Raw genomic sequence first — 24,132 nt, forward strand, 5'->3', positions numbered from 1 at the left:
ATACTAGATTTCAGTTTCTCAGAGGTTCACCTTCCTCCCAGGCTGCCACTGAAGGAGCTGCATCTATTGAGGAACATGTTGAATCACTTCAAGAGCTGCGTGAAACACTGACACCAAGTAAATCATCCTGCCTTGCACCAGACCAGCTGGACGAGTCAAGTGAAGGTGACACAGTGGCTCCAGCTGATGGGTAAGATAATGCAGGAGAAACATCATGGGGTTTAATATTTTAGTTGTTCTCTTGCAATAAAAAAATTTGCCTTTCCATACGTGCATGTCTGCTCTGTCCAGTCCTATTTTCATATCCATCAAAATATGTAAAACATACCTCCTTCATTTTTCACCCAACAAAGCCTGGCAGTCATTGATGGGTATTTTAATTTCCATAGTACAATCCTAATAATGTAAGTGTTGAGGGGAACTCTTTTTGTCACCTCTCTAGTCAGACTGATCAGTATAAATAAATATCAGTTTTAATACATTTGTTTTCACACAGCATGCTAAATATTTTATGCTTGTTTTAGCCGCACTGAAGCCATTCATAGGGAGGTAAATGGCTTTAATGAACTGGAATTTGAACAGAATTGGAGAAAAATTTTGTTGCATTAAAATTGACCTTTTAATTAACATTCAATTTATTGCATCTCCAAACTGAACTGACTCTTTAAGTTAACTATCAGTTTGCTCATTAACAGTGTCACTCTGTAATCCTTGAAGTCTACTAATCTTAATGGGATGCCTTTTGGACTGAGTGGTTCTAACTGACTGACCCTGGCCTCCACCTGATGAACATTTCTTAACTCAGCAGGGGAGAGCAGCTTGGGGGAAACCCCCTGCAGAGAGCGACTGGCATGTCGGTCTACACACATCCGGGCAACATTCATCTACCAGTGAAACAAAGCGTGGACATCCCACAACCAGATTTCCCACCTGTGGCTGGTTCAGTGCAACTTCATGGTGATATCCTGCCCCTGGGATCTCAAAATGTCCCACTTGAAAGCATGGGCCACCTGCAACAGCACAGAGGCCTTGTGCCAGGGAAAAATCTAAAATCTTCGCTTCAAGTCCAAGAGCAGCCACTGAAAGCTCATCTACTGCACATCAGCAGTCATCAAACCCGAACTCATATACAGGTATGCAGAAACCATTTTTTAAAAGTAAAAATAATGTAAAAGCAAACTATGATTGTGTATAGTTGTGCTGCTATTTCCTTTTTTTAATTTCTCAGTGTTTAGCCAGAGCCTCATTAAACAAATGTTTGTTTTCCTTCAGTTCTTCATGTATTCTTCACTGTTTTTTATAACCAAACAGGCAAAAGCAAAATCCAAGCCTAAATATTTATAGCATATTACAGTGGAATATATGTCTTGCACATTTTAACTAGCCCTAAATCACTCATATTTACGTTATAAATTCCGTTTCCATATGTGTTCTCATTTATAAACAAACTTAAGTTTCATTGGCTGGTACTCACACAGCACCAGCTGTAGGGCACTAATCCACAGTAATAGGATAAACTTGCTGTTCTATCTTTTGCTCTTTTCTTCACTGCACTGCTACAACTCTCCCACCTCCCAGGCAGTTGTCAGGGGCGACACTGTGGAGACGAAGCAGGACGTAGAGTGGACTGTCATTCCAGAGCCACTCGCCTCACCACAGGAAGAACAGTCCTCTGGACAGGAAGTACTGGAAAGGTATGGGTTAAGATCTCTTAGTCTTTAACTTACATCTCTGTTGTCTAAAAACCTGACATGCATGTGAAACATTGTTTTAATTTAAACCTGACTGATCAGCACAGTAATCCAAGTTTGAATCATTGTTTGGCTATAGAGAAGTCCTCTGGGCCTTGTGTACATAAGTGAGATGTGCATGATATAGATTTTGCAGCAGGCTTATTATTAGAATGTGTTGAAACATTTGGTAAATCTTTCACTGTAGGTACAGAAAGTCCTGCTTGGTATTTCAGTCTCAACTTCAGAAGAACAAGCAACATTTGGAGTTTTCCCCACATCCAGTCACCATCTTTTCACTGCAGAACCAAAAGAAGCAACTGCAGGCAAGTTGCAGCATATTTTATGTTACCTCACCCCATTACAGTGAAATGCAGCATTCATTTAATATCAGTGATATGCTCTTAAAATGAACCTCAGTATCATATTTGCATTGTAACACATTTTTGCAACCTAGATCAGTAACCAATGCATTAAGGAAAGGCTCTGTCTGAAACATATGTGCATTGAATATTTTCTGCCTGAGTCATGGTGTTCACTGTTTTCAGTTTGCATTTTGATCTCTATACAAACATTTCTTCTTCGCAACAGACTTTAAAGCAGGAAACAGAGGCACTCTGGTTTGAGCTTGATCACCAGCTATCCCAGTACCCCCATCTGATGACCAGTGAAGTGGAAAGAGAATGGGAGCAGCTGACTCGGGAGTGGAGAGACCAACAAATATACCTACAGAACCGGTACAGTGCATCTCTCAGATCAGTCAAGCCAGTACAACCATAACATTTTGACGAAGTGGTACAGAACCTGGCCCTATAGTAACAGGAAGTTGATTTTAATCATTAATTTCATCAGATAGATTGTGTAATTGTACCTAGTTTTATTTTGGAAAGTAATGAAAAACATAATTTTAAAATGACTGCTGTACAATCTGTTGACCTTGAAAACATATCACTTTGAAGTCCGTTTCGTAGCTGCTTACAATGGTATCACAGTGTTCATCAGGAGATAGTGTGCCCAGTTTTCATGGAAATTTAGATGTCAAAATTTTTCATTTCTCATCCACGGTGGCTCAACAGTAGCTTTCAAAGATTATACAATCTTCCACAGAGGTAAATAAATATTTTAGTATTAATAAATGATTATGCTTAAGATAAGTAAGGTTGCTTTTACCTTGGTTTGTGTCAGGATGACAACTGTACGGAGAACTGCTGGTCTGATGGAGTCTGCAGATGATCAGATGGTATTGATCACACAAAAACTGGACAGGGTCCATAGAGAGTCTATTGACATCACCTCTCTTACCTTGGCTGATCCTAGACTGGTGTTTGACTTAAAGGTATATGTTTGCTTTTCAAATAATTAACACTTCAAGTCTGTAGTTACATATTTAACCATTATGATTAACCCTTTATTTGTTGCACAGGAAATGGATGACAAACTGCAGTCAGAAATAAAAAATCTATCAGAACAAAGCAGTAAAAATGAAAGACAACAGTCAGAGGCCACATCCCCTTTATCCCTCCACCCGGTTGTTCATAATAGTGTTCATGATGTCATGCAGCTTAGACAGCAGCTGGAGAAGGTTCACTCAGCTGCCCAGGCTCTGGATTGTTTCCTGGCCACAGTGAGGGAAGTCAAGGCAGACATCCCAGCTCTGCTGGCAAACCAGGAGGAATTCTGGGCGCAGGAGAGTTATTCTTGGCAAGCAGCAATGCAGCAGAGGTTGCAGACTGCTGTGGAACAATCTGACACTGTTGACAACAGTTTAAAGGCAGCAGGGTTGACTCTGACCATGGATGGTGCAACTGTGACATGCCAGGATGTTGTGACACTGTTGTTTAAGCATGTTGTGGATGTGGAGGAAAATCTGATAAGAGCCAGAAAGAGGGAGAGCAAAGATGGGGTAAATCCAATGGGAAAGGAGCAAATGCAGAGGAATGATAATTTGGAGATGCATCAGACGAAAACTGGGGAAGATTCACTGCAGCAGGGAGGAGCACAGGAGTATTCCCCTCCATGTACAACAGAAGAGGAGTCAGAGTTGGAAATGAAAAGGAGTAGGCTTAATGGAGAGAGTGACACAAAGTCACAAAAAGAAGAAGAGCACAAGGCTCAAAAGCCGTGGCCTGAAAGAAATGCCAAGGATGAGAGAAAAGAAATCAGCAAGTTTAAGAAAGAGGGTGAAGAAAAGGAGAGACTGGTCCAGAGGAGAGCTGCCTTGTTAGTAGCACTGAGCGAGCTAAAGGGAGCAGCTGAGCAGCTGGGGCTGCAGGAGCCCAGTCTGCCTGCTCTGCAGCAGAGGTACAGCACTGATCTGGGTCCAAAAACAAAATGATGTTATAATCTCTGTGGAAATACATACTGATGTTTACAACATCAGATTTTTTCCAAATCTGTGCTCAACATCTTTAGTGTCTTTGGGTACTTTAGCAAAAACTGGATGTAGCATAAATGTGAATGTAGCATAAATGTGATTGGCCATTTCAGCTATTAAAAGTGGAAAAACGAAAATCATTATATACAACTGAAACAGCAATAGAATCAGAAGTTCAGTTTATACAAATGTGCAAAGCACATCTGGTATTCCATGTATGCTTCAACATTTCTGTTTTGTGCAGTGGCAGTAGCCTCCATTCTAATAACCTAGACACTCATGATTGTTTTGCCCTGTCCAGGACACGTGTTTTGACAGAGCTGGAATGTCATCTTGCTGATCTCCACTCTGAGCTGCAGCATGTACAAGATGCATTCTCATCAGGGATCTTTGATGAGAGTCCAGGCAGAGAGGTAGAAGATCTCTGGGAAGAGACGACAAAAGCTGTAACTGAGCGGTAAACACAAGAGGACCAATGACAAGCCTGTGTTTGATTATTACTGCTTCTGTCTGTCATGATCTACTGATATATATGTTGTGTTGTGGGTCACATACAGGCTGGACCAGTGTTCCATCATATCCACGCTGCTGAAAAGGTTTCAGAGCGTTCGTGGTGAGCTAAGTGGGACGTTGCAGAGGGTGGAAAACACCATCAGTGAACACGCCTCCTACATGGGGAAAGACAACCTGCAGAGACTACACACTAAAGTACAACATAAATATATCAAAATCTTTAATTCAGTTTTGATTATTGGCTTTAGTTTTTTTTTTTTTGTGCCAATATTTAAACTTAAAATCTGTTTGTGTATTTACCCTCATTGTTTGTGTGTTGTCCAAGGTCCAGGAAACAAAAGCAGAGCTGAACAGTCTTGGGGATCGTGTAGAAGAGATACGAAATATCTGCAGACAGCTTCACACTCATCTCCGTCAGATCCCAGAATGCACCACAATGCCGTTTGAGAGTGAAGCTGAGGCTGTCATGGACTGTTGGCTGGATGTGAGTTTAGCCACTTTAAACTGTTAACCAGTTTATTATGTTATGTTTGTGTCACTTTTACAGATATTATTGGTTTGCCTAATTGTGTGTTATTTATTTTAATTAATTTATTTCTTTGTCATATGTTACATATTTTCGAGTGCTTGTGCTAATTGGAGCTTCTTTTTTTTTTTTTTCAGATATCAGAAAGAACAGATTGTCACCTTGAAAACCTGCATCTTGGCCTGACTCTGTGGGATGGTGTCCTTCAGCTGGGGGAGGAGGTGGAGAGCTGGGCTGCCAATAAACTAACAGTGTTTGCCCAGTCTCCATCTTTTCAGACTGAGGATGACATCAAGACATTGCAGGTAACACTGAACTGCTGTTTATCATTCTGTAATACACTTTCATACCTCTCTGGGCCATCATATGTTCGGTTAGATGATCTCCAGATTTCTACACTTTGAATAATAACAAACCTCCCTTTCACTCCAGGCTGAGATATTGGCCCAAGAGGAAAGCATGGAACGTTTTCACCAAAGAGCCACTGAGATTCAGTTGCTGCTTCAAAACACAGATCCCCCTCTGGAGCTACAGGTACAACATGTAGCTCAGACTTTTCTTCTGTTTAGGCTGTTTCAGACTGAAACACAACTTCTAGGATAGAAAATATATAAATATAGTTTATATACAAACTCCAGTATAGTTCAACTTTTCAGTTGTATAATCTTTTTTAATGTGATAAGATAAGGGGTTGTACTTTTTCTAGCAGAGGGACAGTGAGTATTTTGGCATGTTTGGTGCCTTGCTCCAATTCATTATGGCAAACCTTGTGAATCTTGAGACTCTTGGGCAGCACTTCTGGATTAGTGCTAATTTTCAGTTGCAGACAAAGTGTCTTGGAGGTCTCTTGATTGATTCTGTCTGGTTTAGGTGGTTGAGACCCAGATGAGGAAGAAAATAGCGCAGCTGAAGGACCTTGTTTCTGAAGCTGAGGATGTTTACAGGCAGATGGTGGCTGCTAAGGGACAAATTATTGTCAGGATGGCCAATTGCTTCAGCTCTCTTCAGAATATTCAGGAATCTCTCCTCACTCTCAGAGGTTCAGAAGGTGCAACAGTACTTGCAAAACTTAAGGTACGTTCTGAGATGAAGTTGGAGCAAATACAGATATAAATATCTTGTGGAAGAGTTTATATTTAAAAATGCATAGAGGACATCTCCGTAAATCAATTTAAATCATGAGGCATAGAATTGTGCTTGTTCCTCGTAGATGCTATACATTGCTGCTTTTTGCCTAAATTATGTTGTGGGTAGATAAATCTTTTTTAAATCCAGGAAATAACACATAAACCCGGAATTAACACATTTATCCCGATTAAATGGCTGAATCTTTCCACCTACATGTTTCACCAAAGTTTTCTTTCATATATGACCTTTTAGTCGCAGCAGGCAGCAAACGAATTTTTATGTTTAAACTAGAAATTTTATAGTTTATAGAAATTTTATAAAGACCAAACAAAGTTTCACCTATTTTAAGTATATACAAAAGATACCAAACATGATTCAGGTCAAACATTAAGGTGAAACTGACATTAAAATGCCTAATCACTTAAAATAACTTTTCCTTTGCAGGAACTCTGTTGGCCGGTCAAGACCCAGGGTGAGCAGGTAGAGAGTTTGCTGGAGGATCTTCATGTTTTGGCGTCCATAGCCAGCCCAGACAGCCTACAGAGTCTGTCTGCAGATGGTATTCGGCTGCAGGAGAAAATGAGGAGCACGCAGCAGCTCTTCTCTGAGGTAGAAGAGCAAACTGAGAGGAATATCCAGGATCTCGACAGGTAGTAGATATCATGCATGGATGTTTCATCTCAGTGTTTTAGTTTAGATTTCATGTAATGTGCAAACATTTACACATCTGCATAGGAACACTGATTTGTCTCGATACCGCCATTTGGCATACATACAATACATCCCTTATGCAACAGGCAACATTTGCAAATTACTATACGGGTGTAAGAGTGCAACTGGACAGATATTTCTCCAGTTGGTTCTAGTGTTCAGTGTTCTGCTTACAATACTTTTTCTATACTTTAACATGATTCAAAGGGTGAGGTTAATTATATGTCTCTGTTATTGTTAATCAGTGAATCCAATGCAAACCAATAATGAGTTTGGTATTTGGTATCTCGTGGTCCTTCAGGATTCTTCAAAGTGATGCAGAGCTCATCTCTTCCTACATGGCCCAACGACAGGAGGCCTGCTGCAGAGTAGAAGAGCTGCAGCGCCAAACAGCTCAGATCCCCACTCTATTCCCCTGGCCTGGCTTGACACAGCGTAGACAAGCCTGCCTTCTAGCCCGTCAGCTTTGCGATGAAACTGAATCCCTGCAAGTGCGTCTTAAGAGCCTGGCTGAACAAAGGGGAGAACTAGCTGAGCTAATAGGCAACACCATCTGGACAGATTCTTCCTGGGTTGATCTGGACACCTGTTGGTCAGGACTCATGGCAGAACTGAAGGTAAAACTTGACTTTCAATGTTTAAGTGATGATGTTTCAATGTTTCATGTTTCAATACAGGGGCACCAGGACTATATCTGCAGTGGGGGGTAGATGGAAAGATTTGTGGAGTTGGTCATGTAATAAAAAATGTATCAATATATTTCTGTTTAGAAGGAAAAGAAACACCTGAACAGGAATACACCGTGGCTTGATAACCAGTTTTTAGTAAATGTGTTGTCACATGTGAATAGTATACACTTCCCACCTACCTGAGTCAATTCTAACATTTTAAGGCCACATGCTGCCATTGAAATTGCCTGAAAATGACTTATCAAGTGGTTTTGAGTACTATCAAAAATAATCAACAGTTGAAAAAGTACTGGATAGACAGGTGAAAAAATTAGCTGAAAGTTTAATTTAACTAGTCAACCAAAAGCAATGGACAAATGGTAAAATACATGGCAAAAACATAAACTGATACACTTCCAGTAGCTAAGAATTTCAATTTAAACAATGTACTAAATACTGTAGAAATTAAATAATTGGTTGAACGTTAGTTCAAATGTTTCAGCTCACAGTGATGGTTAAGTCCAATTTCTGCCGCTCAGAGTGGTAAAAGTACAGATACAAACTCAACCTAAACACTGAGAATTCAGCTGAAAATATATCCTAACAATATTCATGTGTATGATATTAACATGCTCTTTAAAATCAGTTGAAGTGAACATATTTGGAACATGAAAAGAAAGTGGGTAAGCTCACTCGATATGGATGGAGGGCTATGTCACTCAAAAACGGTAGATTAAAGTAAAATAACAATAAGGATGTGCACTAAAAACTCAGCCCTCTGATTGTGGCTTGGTGTGACTAAAATGTCCACAGGGTGTGTGTTCCTGCCTCGAGGAAGGTGTGAGTAATGAGGAGCGTTTTGGCCAATTACTGCAGGACTGCCACCATAAATTGACATCCCTGCAAGAAAGGATGTCAGCCTGTCAAGCACAGAAAGAAAGCTCAGCTGGACTGCTCATTGATGCACCAGCTCTTGGGGTGAGGTCTATTAAGTAAACTGACCTGGTGAATCATGTACAAGTGCTTTCACATTTTTATTTCACATTGCTTTTGAAATTAAAACCATGAAAAACTCATTTACTAAAGTCATATGAAGAAGATGGAGAATATCATTGGTCCACCTAAAGAATATTTCTGTCCATGATAATATGTGTTCGTCTGTCATTTTGCATTTTTCAGGCTTTGCTGCAAGAAGCATCAAACCTAGAAAAAGACCTTTTGCAACTCACAGCCCTCACGGACTTAATCACAGGCAGTTCCACAGCTCAGGCACAAGCCAACCTTTCCCAGGAAGTCAGCAACCTCCAGAACCACAAGAGGGAGCTAGATGCTAGTATTAGAGAAAATCTGGCACTGTTCACAGAATATAACAATGAGAATGTTCAGCAGGTGAAGGAAGAGGTCTCCTGTGTACAGACAGCATTGAAAGACCTGGCTGAAGATGTGAGAAAGCTTTGTGGGAAGCACGGGGTGTTGCCTGATACCAGTCAACTTAAACAGCAATGGTGTATAATACAGGTATTGTTGAACAATTCTATGAACTGTTGCTCTATCCATGAGGAACAGTGTAAAATATGTTCATGATTTCAGCGCTGTCCACACACCTATGTTAATCACAAACACAAGGAAGTGTCAGTTAATAAGGGTTTATTTCTTTTTCAGGACTGTGATATCAGAATGACAGAGTTAGCTGCAAGAGTCTACGCACTGCAGAAGACTGGAGAGTCGAGCATCGCTCAAAAGATACTTCCTGCAGATGTCGTTTTGACTGTTGACACAGCTCTTAAAGACCTTGACAGGTACTTCATTTCTCATTTCAAAAAAGCAAAGCTGCATTCTTTGTGGTAGCAGTTAAACAACAGTAGAGTAGATGTATCAGGGAAACTGATTTCTTTGTTACCTGTTGTCTTTAAGACAGAAAAGAAAAAAAAAAAAGACAGTTTTTTGATGTTTTAAATATTGTATAAGCTCATTGCCCTCCTGTTTGTCGTCTCTCGTGTTCTAACTTTAGCCTCAGGTCCAATTTTTTACAAAAGAAGCAGGAGTGTGCAGAAAACACCACTAACAGGATGAGACAGGCCGTCAGCCAGCTGCAACACTGGAGCCTAACAGCACGAGCTAAAGCACCACCATGCAGCCAGGTAAAACACAACACAGTGTCCCTCTGTGTCTCTTCTGGTTAAATACATTACAGGCAGATTATTGTAAGAAGTAATTTGTATTTAATATTATAAATTAATTTCCACTTTTTAAGAAAATTCTGAACATTATTCATAAAGAAGCAAAATAAAACAGGGAACCCTGGGAACATAAGTTAAAAGCAGAGAGGTGAGGCAAGTTCTCACAATTTCAAAAAGCTAAAACACACAAACCAGTCTGAGTCATCATTTTGTGTTCACACCAAAACTGCTCTGTTTTACCGTATCTGACTCAGGACAAAAACCCATTATTTTTTAACACATTGCACATGGAACTATCATGGTTTTGTAGAGTTGTTCTTAAAATGGCACAGGTCCATCCTCTCCTCACCTTCTCCTCTGTGTGGTAGTGTTCATGGTGAGCACAATAGATGATCTTCACAGGGAAGATGTAGCAAGTTTTGGCAAAGCTTTGCTCTGTAGCATTACTAAAAATCTCGAACATGTTGTGACTCATTTCCATCGGCCTTACTGTCTGCCACTGCAAACACTCCTCAGTCCAGCTGTCCTCTCCCTGTCTTACTAATCTTTTTACTGATCATCTTATGCAAAATACATAATGATGCCTGTGACTTGACATGATAACCATTTACTAACAGTAAAAAGTAAAAATGACTTGCCTTAATAGTTTGTGTAGTTTGTGCCTGGTTCTGTCAGAGGTTTTATTTATTTATTTTTTTTCCCCATTGTCACCAAATGCTTGTGCAAGACGAATTGGTTTTGTTTTTCTCTAGAATGCTTCCTGGTTTTCTTAGAAGGGATCCTACCGACAGTAATCCCCTGGCTTTTACTCTGCTGAGGTTGACATTTACGATTTGGAGTGAAATATCTCCACACCTACTGGGAGAAATTGCAGTTAATTTGATTCAGATGAATTGTAATAATTGTGCTATTCCGGGCACCAGCTGGTCCGTTTAATTACTTTGGTTTATGTCTAAATATTGAATATTCTTATTAGTATCAGCTATACTGTGTGTTTAGTGCTTTAGCATGCTTATGTTAGCATTTAGCCCAAAGAATAACACTGTCTAAGAATAGCCTCACATAGCCCTTAGTTTGACTGTTAAGGTCTTGATTATACAACATGGGTCAGTAAACTAAACTGAAATAACTGTGAACATATTTATCCTGAAAAGCAGGATAGGGTTACCTATGAAACTGTCTTTTGAATTGTGCATCTCTGCTGACATAGGCTGTTCTGGATGAAGGTTTGTGTCTTCAACAATCTCTTCATGAAGTGCTCTCAGAAAAAGACTTTATTCATAATTGTTTGGGTACAGAAGTCTCAGGGAAACTGGAGAAATGTGCTTCAGATGCTCTCAGTGAAAGCACAACTGCACTTGAAGTGCTGTCAGAATGTATGGTGAGTTCTTTTTCAGTCATAGAATGTTACATTAAATAAGGATGATAATGTTTTTGTAGGTTTAATATTTTTGTTCATTTCATTGCTTTTATAGGTCAGACAAGGTGAAAGTGAAGTGGAAGTAAAAGATTTGATGAGTGAAACCTTTAGAAGTGAGTGTGTGTCACAACATTCAGATCTACCTGATGAAACTACGGCTATGAGTCTTCCCACACCTCTTTTCCTTTCTGCAACTCAGAAGAAAAACTCAGGAGCTGACCGAAATGACAGCATTAAAACCAAAGGCCCTTTAGACAATTTCAACTCCACTGAGCCTGTCACAAACACTTTAGGAACACCTAACATGGTAGCTGATGCCACAAAAAAAGACCAAACATGTCTTTCTTTTCAACCAGTAGACACTTCACTCATGTGTGCTGCAGATGGCTTTAGGCAAACATGCAAAAAACATGCCGTAATACGTAATGAAGTTTCAAGTGCAGACGGCCTGCACTTTTTCAAATCAGAAAATGAGCAGTCTTCACAATTGTTAGCATCTACTACAAGTTCAGTACCTCAGAAAGAGAAGTTTGAACCATTGCAGGAAAACACTACTTCAACTCTGTTACCAAAACTGCCAGCTGCAGCGGGAGACATCACATCCTTGATTGGATCCCCATTGACAAATCCTGATAATTTCCACTTTTCTGCTGCAGAAAATGTGTCAAATGACCCTCTACCAGCAATTACAGATGCTCAGGAACAAGCGCAATACTGTAAGGACATCAATATGACCCCAAAGAAAGTGTTTACAATTTTTTTGGACTTGGAGCCACAGGATATGCAGATAAATGTAAATGATGGTCCAGATCTACTTGGATGTTCTCAGGAGTCAGAGCTGTGTGATTCAGCTCTCACAGACCTGGAATCCACTGAGAAGTCTGGACTGCTTGGTCCTGAATCATATAAGACAAACTTAAAAAACCTTAATTTAGCACCACAGTCAGAGAGATTTCCAACACTTACATATGCTCAAGAAAAGGAGAAGTGCTGTGACGACATCAACGGGGGTCCCAAAAAAGTGTTTACAATAGTGTTGCAAATGGAGCCACAGGACATGCAGCAAAGGGAAACTGTTGGCGCCAGCACTTCAGATTTACTCAGATGTTCACAGAGATCAGAGCTGTGTGATGCAAAGCTCACAGATGTTTCAAACACAAGATTTCCTGAGAAAGAATCTGGATCGTTTACAGCATCAATCGGTGCTGAATCTGACGGAACAGGGTTGAGAAGACATTGTTTAAGAAGTCAGTCAGATGTGTCTCCAGTGGCAGACTCACTTTCAGAAAGTACAGCACTGGAGAAAAAATCTACAAATGCCAAATGGTCAGACAAAGAAAACTTAGAAACCCATGAAGTAATGCACAATGAGATGTTGGATTTGTCCAAGTCATGTGACTCTGGTTCTGAATGTCAGCTCAGTGCTACACATGCAACTCAAACATTATTTGTGGATGGCAAACAAGAGGAGGTGACAGATTTCTGTCACACCGAGCAGCAAAAAGTGACTTCAGTCTTGTGCACGGAAGAAGGGTTGGAGCAGAATTTGGATGCCTTAACTGAAACACAGATACCTGCTGGAGACAATCAGCAGATGATATGTCCTCACACTGGACAGAGCACAGGTCCAGAGCATACAGAGATGGCAGAAGGAGAAAACACAGAAGCAGCAAATGATCTCAAACATCTAGAGTCCCAACATTCAAAAGTTTCTGAAAGACAAGACACTTTACTGCTAAAAGAAAGTGTCTCAAAGTTGCCTTCACCACGGAACACAGGGGTGGCACAGGGACAGGTAGGTTTAACTTTCTTCTTTGACATTACCAAATCATTTGACTTTCTTTATTTCAAATCCATGTTAGAATGAATGTGCAATCACTTTGACATTTGCAATAATTACCTTAAATTACTGGAACTTATTTTCTTATTTGCACAAGTATTCCTCTTACAGTTTGGCATTTGAATGTTGCAATTCGGCTAAAGTTCAGTTATTCAGTTTTGGTACTTAACTTTTGCTCATTGTTTTGCTCATCCAGTGGAGAAAAAAAAAGTTATTTTTTGTTAAACAATGAAGGCAATCCATGTTGTGTATTGTGGTGTTTACCATGCCGAATGAATTACTATTAACCTGTCGCAAAAGACAAAGATGCTGAACAGTATGAAAACAAAATCAAAATTGTGTGGTAAGCAGTGAAAGCAAGCATATTTCTACTCCAACATTAGACCTTCAACGGTGACACAAAGTCTGCCAAAACATTTTTGTACATGTGTATGTTCAGCCTATACTAACTCCGAAATCCGAAATGAAGCTTTCCATTGAGTCATTTTCTGTAGCACTTACATGATCTCTTACCCACCAGACCTGATGCTGGAGCTGTTTATTCTGTCAGATTTATTTCAAGATGCTGCCCTGAGTAGGTTACGAACTATATAAAAATAGTTCCAATATCTATTTGTTTGTTTTTGGTAAAGTTTTCCTGTTTTAGTGATCATTATTGAGGGGCATTCCAATAAACTAGTATGTTATATTCAGTAGCCTGTATCTAATCTGTATGAGTCAAATAAGTTAATGTAAGTCAAACTTGACTCAAACCATATAAAATTATTTCTATTGTACTTCTGTATTGTATTTCTATTACTTATTTTTTTGCAACTGTGCATTTTCATTATCTTTATCGTGTTCTACCTGCACCCTGTTAAAACACACACCTTAGTCATGCCCAGAATATTTTTGAACGGCACCTCCCCTGTTTGTAGTCTAGTAACCAAGCAGTTCATGTCATGTTTTGGGGTTTTGCCCTGTATAACCAAGTTATAACAGATCTGTTATTTATTCGCATGGGCAGCACATAGTGAATGAATAGATGAGTCCCTCAGGGCAGACTGCTCCCTGCTTTTTTGTATGAACTGTACTAACTTGCTCGGCCACTATCAACACAACTGTGGAGCAGGGCAAAAACAGGAAGTGCTTTTATTATCTGTAGACAGGCACAGAGAAGAAGAAGGCTAAAATGTGACACCACCCGTGTCTTCTGTGTCTGTAGCCTGAGATCCGAGAAGGCATGGAGGCTGAAAGGACAGCTGATCTGGGTGCTGGAGAGGTGACTGGTGGATCACCATGCAAGTCCTCTATACAGGATATTTTCTCTGAGATACAGAACTGTGTGAAAAGAATGAATATAATAAACGTGAGTATCAACTGATTTTACTTAAAAAAAAAAAAAAAATCAGCTTGCTGCATCTCTCTGATTTAGAGCTACTGTAATTTTCTTATGTTGCAAAAGTTGTTGATTTGGGTTGATAAACTGTGGTTATTCATTCACTGTTTGTGGCACAAAATTGTATTCTGTAGTTGTACACAATGTATCAAATAAACATTTAAATGGAAACAACATTTTAAGCATTTTAGTATGATGATCCAGAGTATAACTGCATACATGCTTGTGTCCAAAACGGGCAAGAAGTCCATTATAAATGCATGGAACAGTGAACAGATAGGAGTAGCAGTGTTTAATTGATGTTTGTGTATTCCCTCGATGCTGCTAAAGGAAGGACGCAAAAAAATGCAGTGATTTCCTGCTGGGTTGATAGTGGGTCTAATTAACCACAGTATACAGATTGTGATTTGTGATTTTTATTTTTTATTTTTGGTGCCGAGTGTATTATTTAATTTTTAGTTTACTTTAATTTTTTGCACTTTTCCTCCCATTTTCATTATCATCACCAGTAGAGGTTTCGACTGTTTCTTTTAATAAATGTTTCCCACCAATTTTATTTGATTTGCTGTTATTATTTTATAGAGGACTCCACACACAGATTTAAATTGGTACCTGAAGTTGTCACCTGGTGAACCAGAGATTCGATTGGTACGAACTGTCCAGCAGGTTCTGGCATGTCGGTATCAACCAGCACAACTTGATGTCACAGCCATGGCCAAACAACTGGAGGAGGCAGAGGTATGTATAGTATTTCATTTGACTTCTTTTTGTAATATTTTGTAAAATGTACTTGTATTATTTCTACCACATGAGATTTGTTCTGGTCTGTTTCAGTAAATGAAAGAACATTGACGTAAAATATTTGTGTTGAAGAAAAAGCATTAATGAAGGAAACTTTCTAATGTGTTTTAAAGCCTGTTATCTTTACTGTAGGAGTACAGACGCTGTGTGCAGGACCAAGTGGCTACTATGAGAAGCATAGGTGCTATCGGGGTTTGTGACTCAAATGCCTTAGGAAGTGCTGAAGGACAATGGAGCGCTGCACTGTTGGATGCCTCTGCCACAGTGCAGGTCAAAGCAGCACAGCTGGAACAGGTCAAACAGTATCACAAACAGATGAAAATGGCCAGAGCTTTCCTGGAGGTTTTAGCTGATGAGAAAGAAAAAATGAGCTTGTGAGTAATCTTGTGATTTGAAACAATGCTTTTGCTGTAGTTATAGCCTCATTACTTGATAGTATTTTTTTTCCTTTGTTTACATCTCACCATACATTAATGTTTTGTTGTCATTTTGTTAGAAATGCTTTGGAAAGCAGTGCTGTTCAAGCTGACAAGCTTCATGCTTTGCTGCAAACCATGAAACTGAAGAAGAGTATGATGGAAGAGCTTCTCCAGTTAGGCAGCCAGTTGTCAGTCCACTTGAGTGATGCTGAAAGTTCAGGTGTTGTTCTTGCCAAGCTTGGAGACATTCAGGAGGAATGGAGGCTTTTAGAAGGAAGTATCAAAAGAGCCCTGAGGCATGCGTCAAACTCCACCTCTCAATTCTTGCTTCTTATGAAAGAGATTGAACACCTTAAAACCAAGCTTGATGCTCTTCAGAAATCCATTCTTCAAAGCAGCTGCAGCAAAAGTGATTTAGAAGTAGTTTGTCTGATAACAGACCTAAAACTGTGCAACCAGCTTTATCTACACTTACAATCCTGGTCAGATGCTCTTGTCCATTTCTCTCTGGGGCTGAAAGAAAAGGATGAAATCCAAAATAATCTTCAAGATCTGGGGTCCTTGCTAATTGACACCAAGAGAAAGCTTGACATTTCTACAGGTAGCTGTGGAAGCAGTTCACTAGTTAAGATTAATAAGCAACTACAAGAGTTGTTTATATGGGCCAAGCAGGCAGAGCACCACATCTCTCTTGGTCAAAAGTTAGCTCTGTTTCCTGAGGAGGCTCATATTCAAATTGCTGAGATGAAGAAATTTCAGACTGATATTTTCTCTAGACGGTCAAAGATGCAAGTACAGTTTGAAGAGATGAAAGACGTAGCCTCTGACTTAGAAAAGAAGGAATGTGAGCAAGTATTGAAGACCTTAAAAGACCTGTATGATGCCATTGCGGACAGCTTGGTTCATGTTCTTGATGCCATGAAGAAAAATCTGCAGGAGCGGGAGAAACTGTTATCTCAGCTTTCTAGAATGGATGCCTGGTTAGCAGAAAGACATGCAACAAGAGACCCCTCTGCCCATGTTGAAAATGTTTCCAAAGCTGATGTCCAAAAGCTAGAGAGTGAGCTGGAAAGTCACAAATTAGCCACTGTGGCGATAGAGAGCCAGCTAAATCTGGTGGAGGCAATGACAGAAAGTTGCAAGAAAATAGCAGTAGAGCTGAGTCCAGGAGAGAGCCGCTACCTTGTTAACAGACTGTCGGGTCTCTGGACAGAACTAGATGGATTGCTAGCTCATGAGAAAGCAATCAGTTGGGAATTAGATGAGCTGATTCATGAAAGAACCTCTTCAGACGAGGAATTATTAACCATCGAGGCTAGCTTAAAGCTAATTTCCAATGATTTGGAGCAGCAAAGATTTCCTTTAACACAGGAAACTCTTTCAACAATCGCACATTTGAAGCACATGCTAATGGAGCATCAGTGTCAAGTACAAGAGCTTCAGCACTCTGAGGAGGCCAAGCGAAGCTCCCTGCTGTACACCATTGGAGAACTACAAGACAGATGCAAAACTCTTAGTCTTAACACCTTTGAGCAAGAGAAATATGTGCACCTGAGGAGTCAAATGGAGGAATCTATGGACATTTCCAAAGCGCAAATCCAGCGTGCCAAAGACAACACATTCAGTATGGATGAGAGGTTCATTCTATGCCAAACACTCTTGGTTGTGCTTCCTTTGATGAAGATGCAGTGCCAAGAAGCAGGTGACCAGCTGGAGGTGATAGCTGCAGAGCTGTACCCATCTGAGCTTAATTCAGAGAGGCAGAGGATCCACTGCACTGTGGAAACTTTGATCACCTGGGAGCATTCTGTCACCGATGATATCAGAGAGCTGGAGGCTAAGCTTCTGCAGGGTCTGCAGTTTTCCCCTCAACTTCCCGCTTTAACTGAGCTTTTCCAAAGAACAAGAATGGAGCTGGAGGGAGATAAATCAGTCAGTCCAGATGAGAAAGCAATAGATTGTGCACTACAAAGGTACTGGGTCCTTTGGAGAAATATGGAGTCTGGGATTAGGATGATGGAAGGTCTCGGAAGGAAAGAAAAAATTAACCTGAAGAACTACGGGGAATTGTACTCTCTTAAAGATGCAACCATGCAGGAGTGCCATTTGAAAATGGTAAACTTATATGTTCAGAGATAATCCAGCCTACTGTGAGTTTTTTAATATTTACAATTCATACTTTAGTTTGTTTTTCTAAGTTATGCTTAATTTTTATTCCAACAGGAGGGTTTATCCCAGGCTCGAGAATCCTTAAAGGATTACCAGTGGGCTGCTCAAGGAGCAATTGGCTTCCTTCTTAATGCTGAAGCCACATTCCTGTCAGCTCCTGGAGGGTTTGTGGACTGTACTGAAGAACAAAGGCAGACACAGCAGGCTCTAGAAGCCCTGGAAGATGGATTTCAGGCTCATATCTCTCATCTTGTGGAACTGGTCCCCCAGCAACCCTGCCTCTCCCGCCCAAAGACAGAGCAGCTCCACATCAACATGCTCAGCCGGTTGTTGGTGGGAAGAGCAGTACTCGAGGCCCAGGCCAAGCTCAGGCTAGAGTCCTTACAGAGGTAATAGGCTCTTCTCATTTCCTAACAGTGATTCTGTATACCTTTTATTTTTAATGACGTGATTGTTTCTGTGTTTTTCCTGTTCATAATTGTAAAAAGGTACAATCACCTAAATGACAAATGTCTTACAGGTGTGCAGTAAGACAACAAATCCACAGGGCCTGTCATAAAGACATACAGCAGCACCTTTCTAGGTTTGAAGCAGTGCTTTCCGAATGTGCTGCTGCACAAGTGACATCATATGACAAATGTGTAGCCCAACAAAAGCGAGCTACAGTAAGTTCAGTGCAGCACAAATTCACTGATTGCTAAGTGTTGTAACATGGAACATGCATCTGTCTATTTAACAGGATCCACTTTTAAAAGTTATAATACCTGTGTTAATGTTACATTAGTGTTGCATGTAGTTTTGACCTTAAACTTTCATCTCTGCCTGAAGCTCCTGATGGAGGATCTCCACAGCCTTGCTGGGAAGATTGAAGAACTGAGGGTTGGATGTCCAATGCAGGGCTGTGGGTTTGGGAAAGATGGCGAGCTGGGCGCTCTTTGGAGGTGCTGGGTATCATTACGACGAGGTGTCGGCCTCCTGATGGCACACACAGAACAGAGAGGAGAAGAATGGAAGGACATCACTACAAGTGTGAGTATAACCAACCACAAAATCCAGCCAACCAACAATACCATCCATAAACACTGTGAATTTACAGCATCATTTCTAAAAAAGAGCAAGCAAATAAGTGCAAAATCAAAATAATAAACCACATTATCCTTAGATGGAGCAGTGTTGCAGCTTTTTGGCCACTCTTCAGTCTGAGGTACCCGATTCATCCACTTTGAGTTTCTTTCAAGAGGAACCCCAAGAGCTTCTTGCTCAGGCTGAGATGCACCAGGCTGGTCTGGAGCAGGAGCAGCAGGCGTTAGCCTCCCTGGAGCATCGACTGGAGCACGCTCTGAGTTTGTCCACTTCCCAGGATCTCATCAGTCCAGGACCTGTTGGCAAAACATTGGTGAAGATCCAAGAAAACGTCAGGAGGTAGGTTTTCGTTAATATGCATGTGAAATGTGGTTAGTCATTAAGATCCAAGACTTTAAAATAACTCTGTTCTCTACAGCTTGAAAGAGAGAAACCTGTTGGTGGTAGCTGCAGTCCAGGCAGAGGAGAAAGAGAGAGAGCACGTTCAAGAGCAGATAAGAACCCTGGAGAAACACATATGCACCATTCTCCCCACTCTGGAAGCTTGTTCAGATCCAAGCAAACAACAGGTCAGGTTCTTTTTTTAATGTTTCTTCTGCTGGGGAGTTGGAGTGTGAGATTTGTTATGGAGGCAGAGCAAGTCATGATGTAAATATAGCTTTGAGCGTCCATGAGTAGTCTTTTTCAAGTCATGTGTCATCTGTGAAAATCAACTCCCAGATATGAAGCATATTAAATTTGTCATGGACTCTTAATTTTCTTTAAATCTTTAACAGTAAGTTATATTAGAGTAAGTTATGCTCTTTATTTTACATTTCCACCCTGACAGGAGCTCAAAATGGATTTGTCCACCCAGAAAGCCAGTCTACAATGCGTCATGGAAAGTTTGCAGAGCCGATACACTGGCATTCCAGCTAATATCAGCAGAAGATTACAAGACGTTCAGCTGTCTCTGCAAGGAGCTGAGGACAAGGTAACACAAGTCCATTCTCAGTGTCAGATGACCTGTCTCACCACAGCCTCTCATATTATTGTGACTCTGTGTGTGTGTGTGTGTGTGTGGTCATTCTGCAGCTCATGGAGAACAGTAACTTTGTTCAGAAACTGGCGGGTCAAGTGGCAGAGTTGAGTTCTGGTGTTGAGAAGGTGAAAATGTTATTGGACCAAAGAAGTCCAACAGTCAACGAAGCTCAAAATGTGCTCAAGGTTTGTGTATATGTGTAAATATTACATAACACTGTTGATATGCAGACACTGTAACATCACCAAGTGGTAAACTCTAAACAATTTTGAATTAAACATTTGATTGGAGAAGTTAGCATCACTCCATTTAAGGTAAAATTTGATGATTGCATAGTACTGTATGTTAACTGTGCTAATATACATAGGCTTTAGGAAAAAGTGTGGCTAATAACCAGAAACTACAGTGTAGCAAGCAAAAAATTGAATAGTAAACCCAGTATAACAGCATTACATCACTGTCCATGTATAACCATGTCTACTGTTTGTACTGTCACTTCAGTGCACTGCTTACTATTAATTTTTCTTCCCAGCGTGTGTGGGATGAGCTAGATGAATGGCACAGCCGCTTGATGCTCCTGGAAAATGAGGTGCAAGATCTTGCAGCGGAGCAGCCAGATCAAGCCCACATCCTCATGGACCAACTCACAGAACCACTGCAGCTTTACCAAAACACAGCACAGATGGCTGAGCAGCGCACCTCCTTTCTGAGCAAGGTCCGACAAGCTATGTTATATTTATACTGTATTGTATTGTATTTTATTGAATTCAGGGAAAAATTATTATTATTAATTATTTTGTCTGTACTCTTTTTGTCAGATCCCTGCCTGTCTCCAGGAGTTTGAAGACATTCTGTACAGTGGCACCTGCTGGTTGGATGAGGCCCAGACTTGGATCTGTGCTCCCTGCTTATTCACAACAGCCAGGAGCCTCCAGAGTCATGCAAACTCGTTGCAGGTCAGTGACAGCAGGCATAGTTTTGAAGGATTTGTTTTCCATATATGGTCATAGTCACCTTAATATACATGATTCAGTATTAACCACAGTAACCATAAGCACGTTATGGTAACGTATTTTTAAATCATGAACTACAGCTGGTCCTGGATGACTCTGAAAGGATCAGGGAGTCTCTGCAGGACTTCAGGCCGGTGCTAGTTGAGATCTCTGCTGTGTCTAACATGACCAGGGAGGAGGAGAGGCTGGACCTGAAGGACCAACAAATCCAGAAAATGCAATGCAGCATCCTAGAGCCACTGGAAAAACTCTTAAAGGCTGTTGCGGTATGAAGTTCAAAACACTGATTTAGGATTTGCCGAAAGTTACCTTGGACATCTAAAAATTCTAAAAAGTCATATATCTTTAAATTTTTGAAAATTTCCCTTTCAGGTGGTGGAGGGTGTGGAAGTTGAACTAAAGACTATTGAGAACAATGTCCCGAAGATCAGAACAATTTTATCCTCCATGGAAAACTCCAATATTACCACGACAGAGCTTGCTCACAACCAACAGGTGAAGCAGTACAGCTGTAATTCTTATCTATCTATATTTCATTTTGAGTTTTATTTCATTTAAATTTGTAAAATTAGTTTTTACTAAGTAAACTAAGATCATCTTAGAACACCTACATTAAAATCCGTGCTCCCGTAGAGAGGTAACAGTTTTGTGGAGATGGACTCACTGTCACTGCCCATCAAGCATTAGTGACTTGTACCCTCTGTTTCAATCTGAAGGTGATCCTGGCTAATGTACAGTCAATGCGAAGGACACTGGAGGAGATGGACAGGTGCAAAGCAGAGCTTCACCTGCCACAGGGAGCAGAGGAGAACCTGGTGGCCTTCACCCGAGCCCGACTGCTCCTGCAGCAGCTGGAGGAGCTCGGACAAGTTACCCAGCAACAAGTTTCATCACTGCTGGAGGTCTGAATGTCACCTTACATAGAAAAAAATAATGATTTTGTCTGTTACTGTAAGAGAGGAGGGAGGTTATTTTGTAAGTGCTTAAATTGGCACTGTGTTTTCTACTGGTTATACATTTACATTGAACTAGTTTGATAGCTACATTCTTTAAATATTCTTTATTTAACCCACAGGTTTGTTACAGCACAGACTCACAAACAATGACAGTATGCTATGGCACCACCTTAATTGCTTTTTAAATCTCTTCTCACTTTCTCCTTTTCTCTTGTTTTGTCTCGACTCTCACAGAAGAGGATTCAAGAGGAGGAAAGAACCAATAAAGATCTTGGCATCACCGTGGTCTCAGATCCTCTTGAAGAGCAGCTAGACAGAGCTCCCCAAAGACAATGGGTAATAGTGATAGTAATTATATTAATAATAATAATTAAATTAGTGTTGAAAATAATGAGACAAGTGTGAGCTGGAATTGTCTTTAAATTAAATCTCTTAAACACTCATTCTTTAATAATTTTACTCTGGCAGTTTGTGACAGACAAATACTTTTTAATTGAACTATTTTGGGAAATAAAAATGACAGTGACCAAGTCTGCACACTGCGATTTAAAAAGAAAAAGAAATGCATTGTTTAATGCTAATGGTGAGACATAGATGAAGTAATCTTCTTTGAAACAAATGTGTTCAAGCTTTTGTAAGTACAATATAGTAACTGTACAGTATACAATTATTACATCACAGTAATATAGTTTAAATCACAGTTTAATACACGCGCATAGAGTCAGAAGGAAGGGAATTTGTTGTTTTCCATTTAAATCAGCTTTATTCCTATTCACCCTTATCACTAAAAGCAGGGGACTTTTGAGGCGTCTAATTCAGAGGAAGAGGAGGATGAGGATGATGAGAGTTGTCACTCTTCGTCCTCTGACACACTAACATGCAGTATTCCAGAGGTAAAGCTGAAAAACAATTTAACCTTAGGGAAGCATGTTTCTGGGTACCTCTTTTAGATTTCATTCCAAAATGTCAAAAATAAAAAATAAAAATTTACCAATTCTCCATACTTTGGAATGAAAGAATTTCTGGGGCTTCTTATAGTTTTCCACCTTTGTTTATGATGATACACTTAATTTCTGTACTTCATACTGTTTCTTTTTTGCTTTGATTTTTTTTTGCATATTGATTTGAAACTGCAAAGCAGCCTGTCCTGTTCCACATTAAATCCTCCCCTGGCACTGTCAGAACCAGCTGCTTTAAATATGTTGCTCCTCAGAAACCTGTCCTTTTATGCGCACAATGAGGCTGACGTGTATAATATGCTTGTGTGCATGGATCCCATTTGCATTTTTATATTTATATGATTCATTTATTAGGACCCAGAGAAGACACTCAACATTTCCGATGTGCTAAGTGAGGACATTGATGAAATTAGGCCACTTTCAGGTGTTAAGGTAAATAATGTTTCAGTTGTGGTATTTGTGTAATGAACACTGTAAACATTTAGGACATGTCTTTCAAAAATGTAGCTTTCAGTTACAGTGTTTTTATGTTTTTGATATCAGTATATGTGTTTCTTTGTGGTTAGATTATACAAACACTAACAGTTTTAAATAAGAGGAATCAATGAACATTATGTTCAAACAGGGAGACATTTTGACATATTTTGTGCAATGTAAGAATTTTTGCTATTGCTGAATATTATGGTCCCCAGTCATTGTTAGTAAATTCTTTGTTTTTCAGAAGCCAGAGGTTGTGGATCATGTGTTTTCTCCTGTGGAAGTGAAAACAAGCTCAAACGTATCTGGACCTGGGCTTTTATCTGTGAATCCTGGGTTTGATAACAGAGACTTTGGATCTAAAAATGTCAAAACTGGAGATACAACCATGGATTCCAAAGATGATATTAGTGAAGCATTTAGTCCCACAACTGTGTCAGCCGAGTCACTAATCACTGCAGATGCTCCAGCAACTAGAGACAAGTTTTCTCCTGCTGATATACTCGAACACTATGAATCACCAAAACATGAAATTCTTGTCTCCGACCCTCATGCAAAGTCCCTTCAGGCTGCAGCTGCAGTGGAAGACACAAGACTCATTCCTGTAAGACCGATAACGCCATTTGCTGCCACAAGAACATCAACGGAGTGTATAGAGGGAGATGAAGCTCTGTCTCTATCAACAGCTAACCATCAACATTTGGTAAGTGTGTGAGACAGAAGAGATGCCATTTAAAACAATTCTCCAACTTTTCCAACAGATGTT

General features: G+C 40.1%; 1 protein-coding gene across 2 annotated transcripts in view; it reads left to right on the forward strand.

Annotated features, from left to right (window-relative positions):
- syne2a (spectrin repeat containing, nuclear envelope 2a) overlaps nt 1-24,132 on the forward strand; it is a 65,348-nt gene that overhangs the window by 13,293 nt on the left and 27,923 nt on the right. For both annotated transcript variants that reach the window (XM_026318309.1, XM_026318310.1), the window contains 41 exons: nt 42-190; nt 806-1,133; nt 1,579-1,694; nt 1,939-2,056; nt 2,322-2,467; nt 2,916-3,066; nt 3,154-4,031; nt 4,406-4,561; nt 4,662-4,812; nt 4,943-5,101; nt 5,281-5,448; nt 5,576-5,677; nt 6,014-6,217; nt 6,716-6,921; nt 7,284-7,599; nt 8,464-8,628; nt 8,830-9,168; nt 9,313-9,449; nt 9,662-9,791; nt 11,041-11,211; nt 11,306-13,045; nt 14,295-14,438; nt 15,051-15,206; nt 15,402-15,643; nt 15,766-17,803; nt 17,912-18,246; nt 18,378-18,522; nt 18,686-18,886; nt 19,020-19,279; nt 19,359-19,509; nt 19,770-19,913; nt 20,015-20,146; nt 20,494-20,676; nt 20,780-20,917; nt 21,055-21,240; nt 21,347-21,469; nt 21,691-21,876; nt 22,165-22,266; nt 22,722-22,823; nt 23,244-23,321; nt 23,611-24,069. In XM_026318309.1, the coding sequence (XP_026174094.1) occupies nt 42-190; nt 806-1,133; nt 1,579-1,694; nt 1,939-2,056; nt 2,322-2,467; nt 2,916-3,066; nt 3,154-4,031; nt 4,406-4,561; nt 4,662-4,812; nt 4,943-5,101; nt 5,281-5,448; nt 5,576-5,677; nt 6,014-6,217; nt 6,716-6,921; nt 7,284-7,599; nt 8,464-8,628; nt 8,830-9,168; nt 9,313-9,449; nt 9,662-9,791; nt 11,041-11,211; nt 11,306-13,045; nt 14,295-14,438; nt 15,051-15,206; nt 15,402-15,643; nt 15,766-17,803; nt 17,912-18,246; nt 18,378-18,522; nt 18,686-18,886; nt 19,020-19,279; nt 19,359-19,509; nt 19,770-19,913; nt 20,015-20,146; nt 20,494-20,676; nt 20,780-20,917; nt 21,055-21,240; nt 21,347-21,469; nt 21,691-21,876; nt 22,165-22,266; nt 22,722-22,823; nt 23,244-23,321; nt 23,611-24,069 (11,535 nt within the window). The remainder of the gene's footprint in view (nt 1-41; nt 191-805; nt 1,134-1,578; nt 1,695-1,938; nt 2,057-2,321; nt 2,468-2,915; nt 3,067-3,153; nt 4,032-4,405; nt 4,562-4,661; nt 4,813-4,942; nt 5,102-5,280; nt 5,449-5,575; nt 5,678-6,013; nt 6,218-6,715; nt 6,922-7,283; nt 7,600-8,463; nt 8,629-8,829; nt 9,169-9,312; nt 9,450-9,661; nt 9,792-11,040; nt 11,212-11,305; nt 13,046-14,294; nt 14,439-15,050; nt 15,207-15,401; nt 15,644-15,765; nt 17,804-17,911; nt 18,247-18,377; nt 18,523-18,685; nt 18,887-19,019; nt 19,280-19,358; nt 19,510-19,769; nt 19,914-20,014; nt 20,147-20,493; nt 20,677-20,779; nt 20,918-21,054; nt 21,241-21,346; nt 21,470-21,690; nt 21,877-22,164; nt 22,267-22,721; nt 22,824-23,243; nt 23,322-23,610; nt 24,070-24,132) is intronic.

The sequence above is a fragment of the Mastacembelus armatus genome, chromosome 24, assembly GCF_900324485.2.
Source record: "Mastacembelus armatus chromosome 24, fMasArm1.2, whole genome shotgun sequence".
Taxonomy (NCBI): Eukaryota; Metazoa; Chordata; class Actinopteri; order Synbranchiformes; family Mastacembelidae; genus Mastacembelus; species Mastacembelus armatus.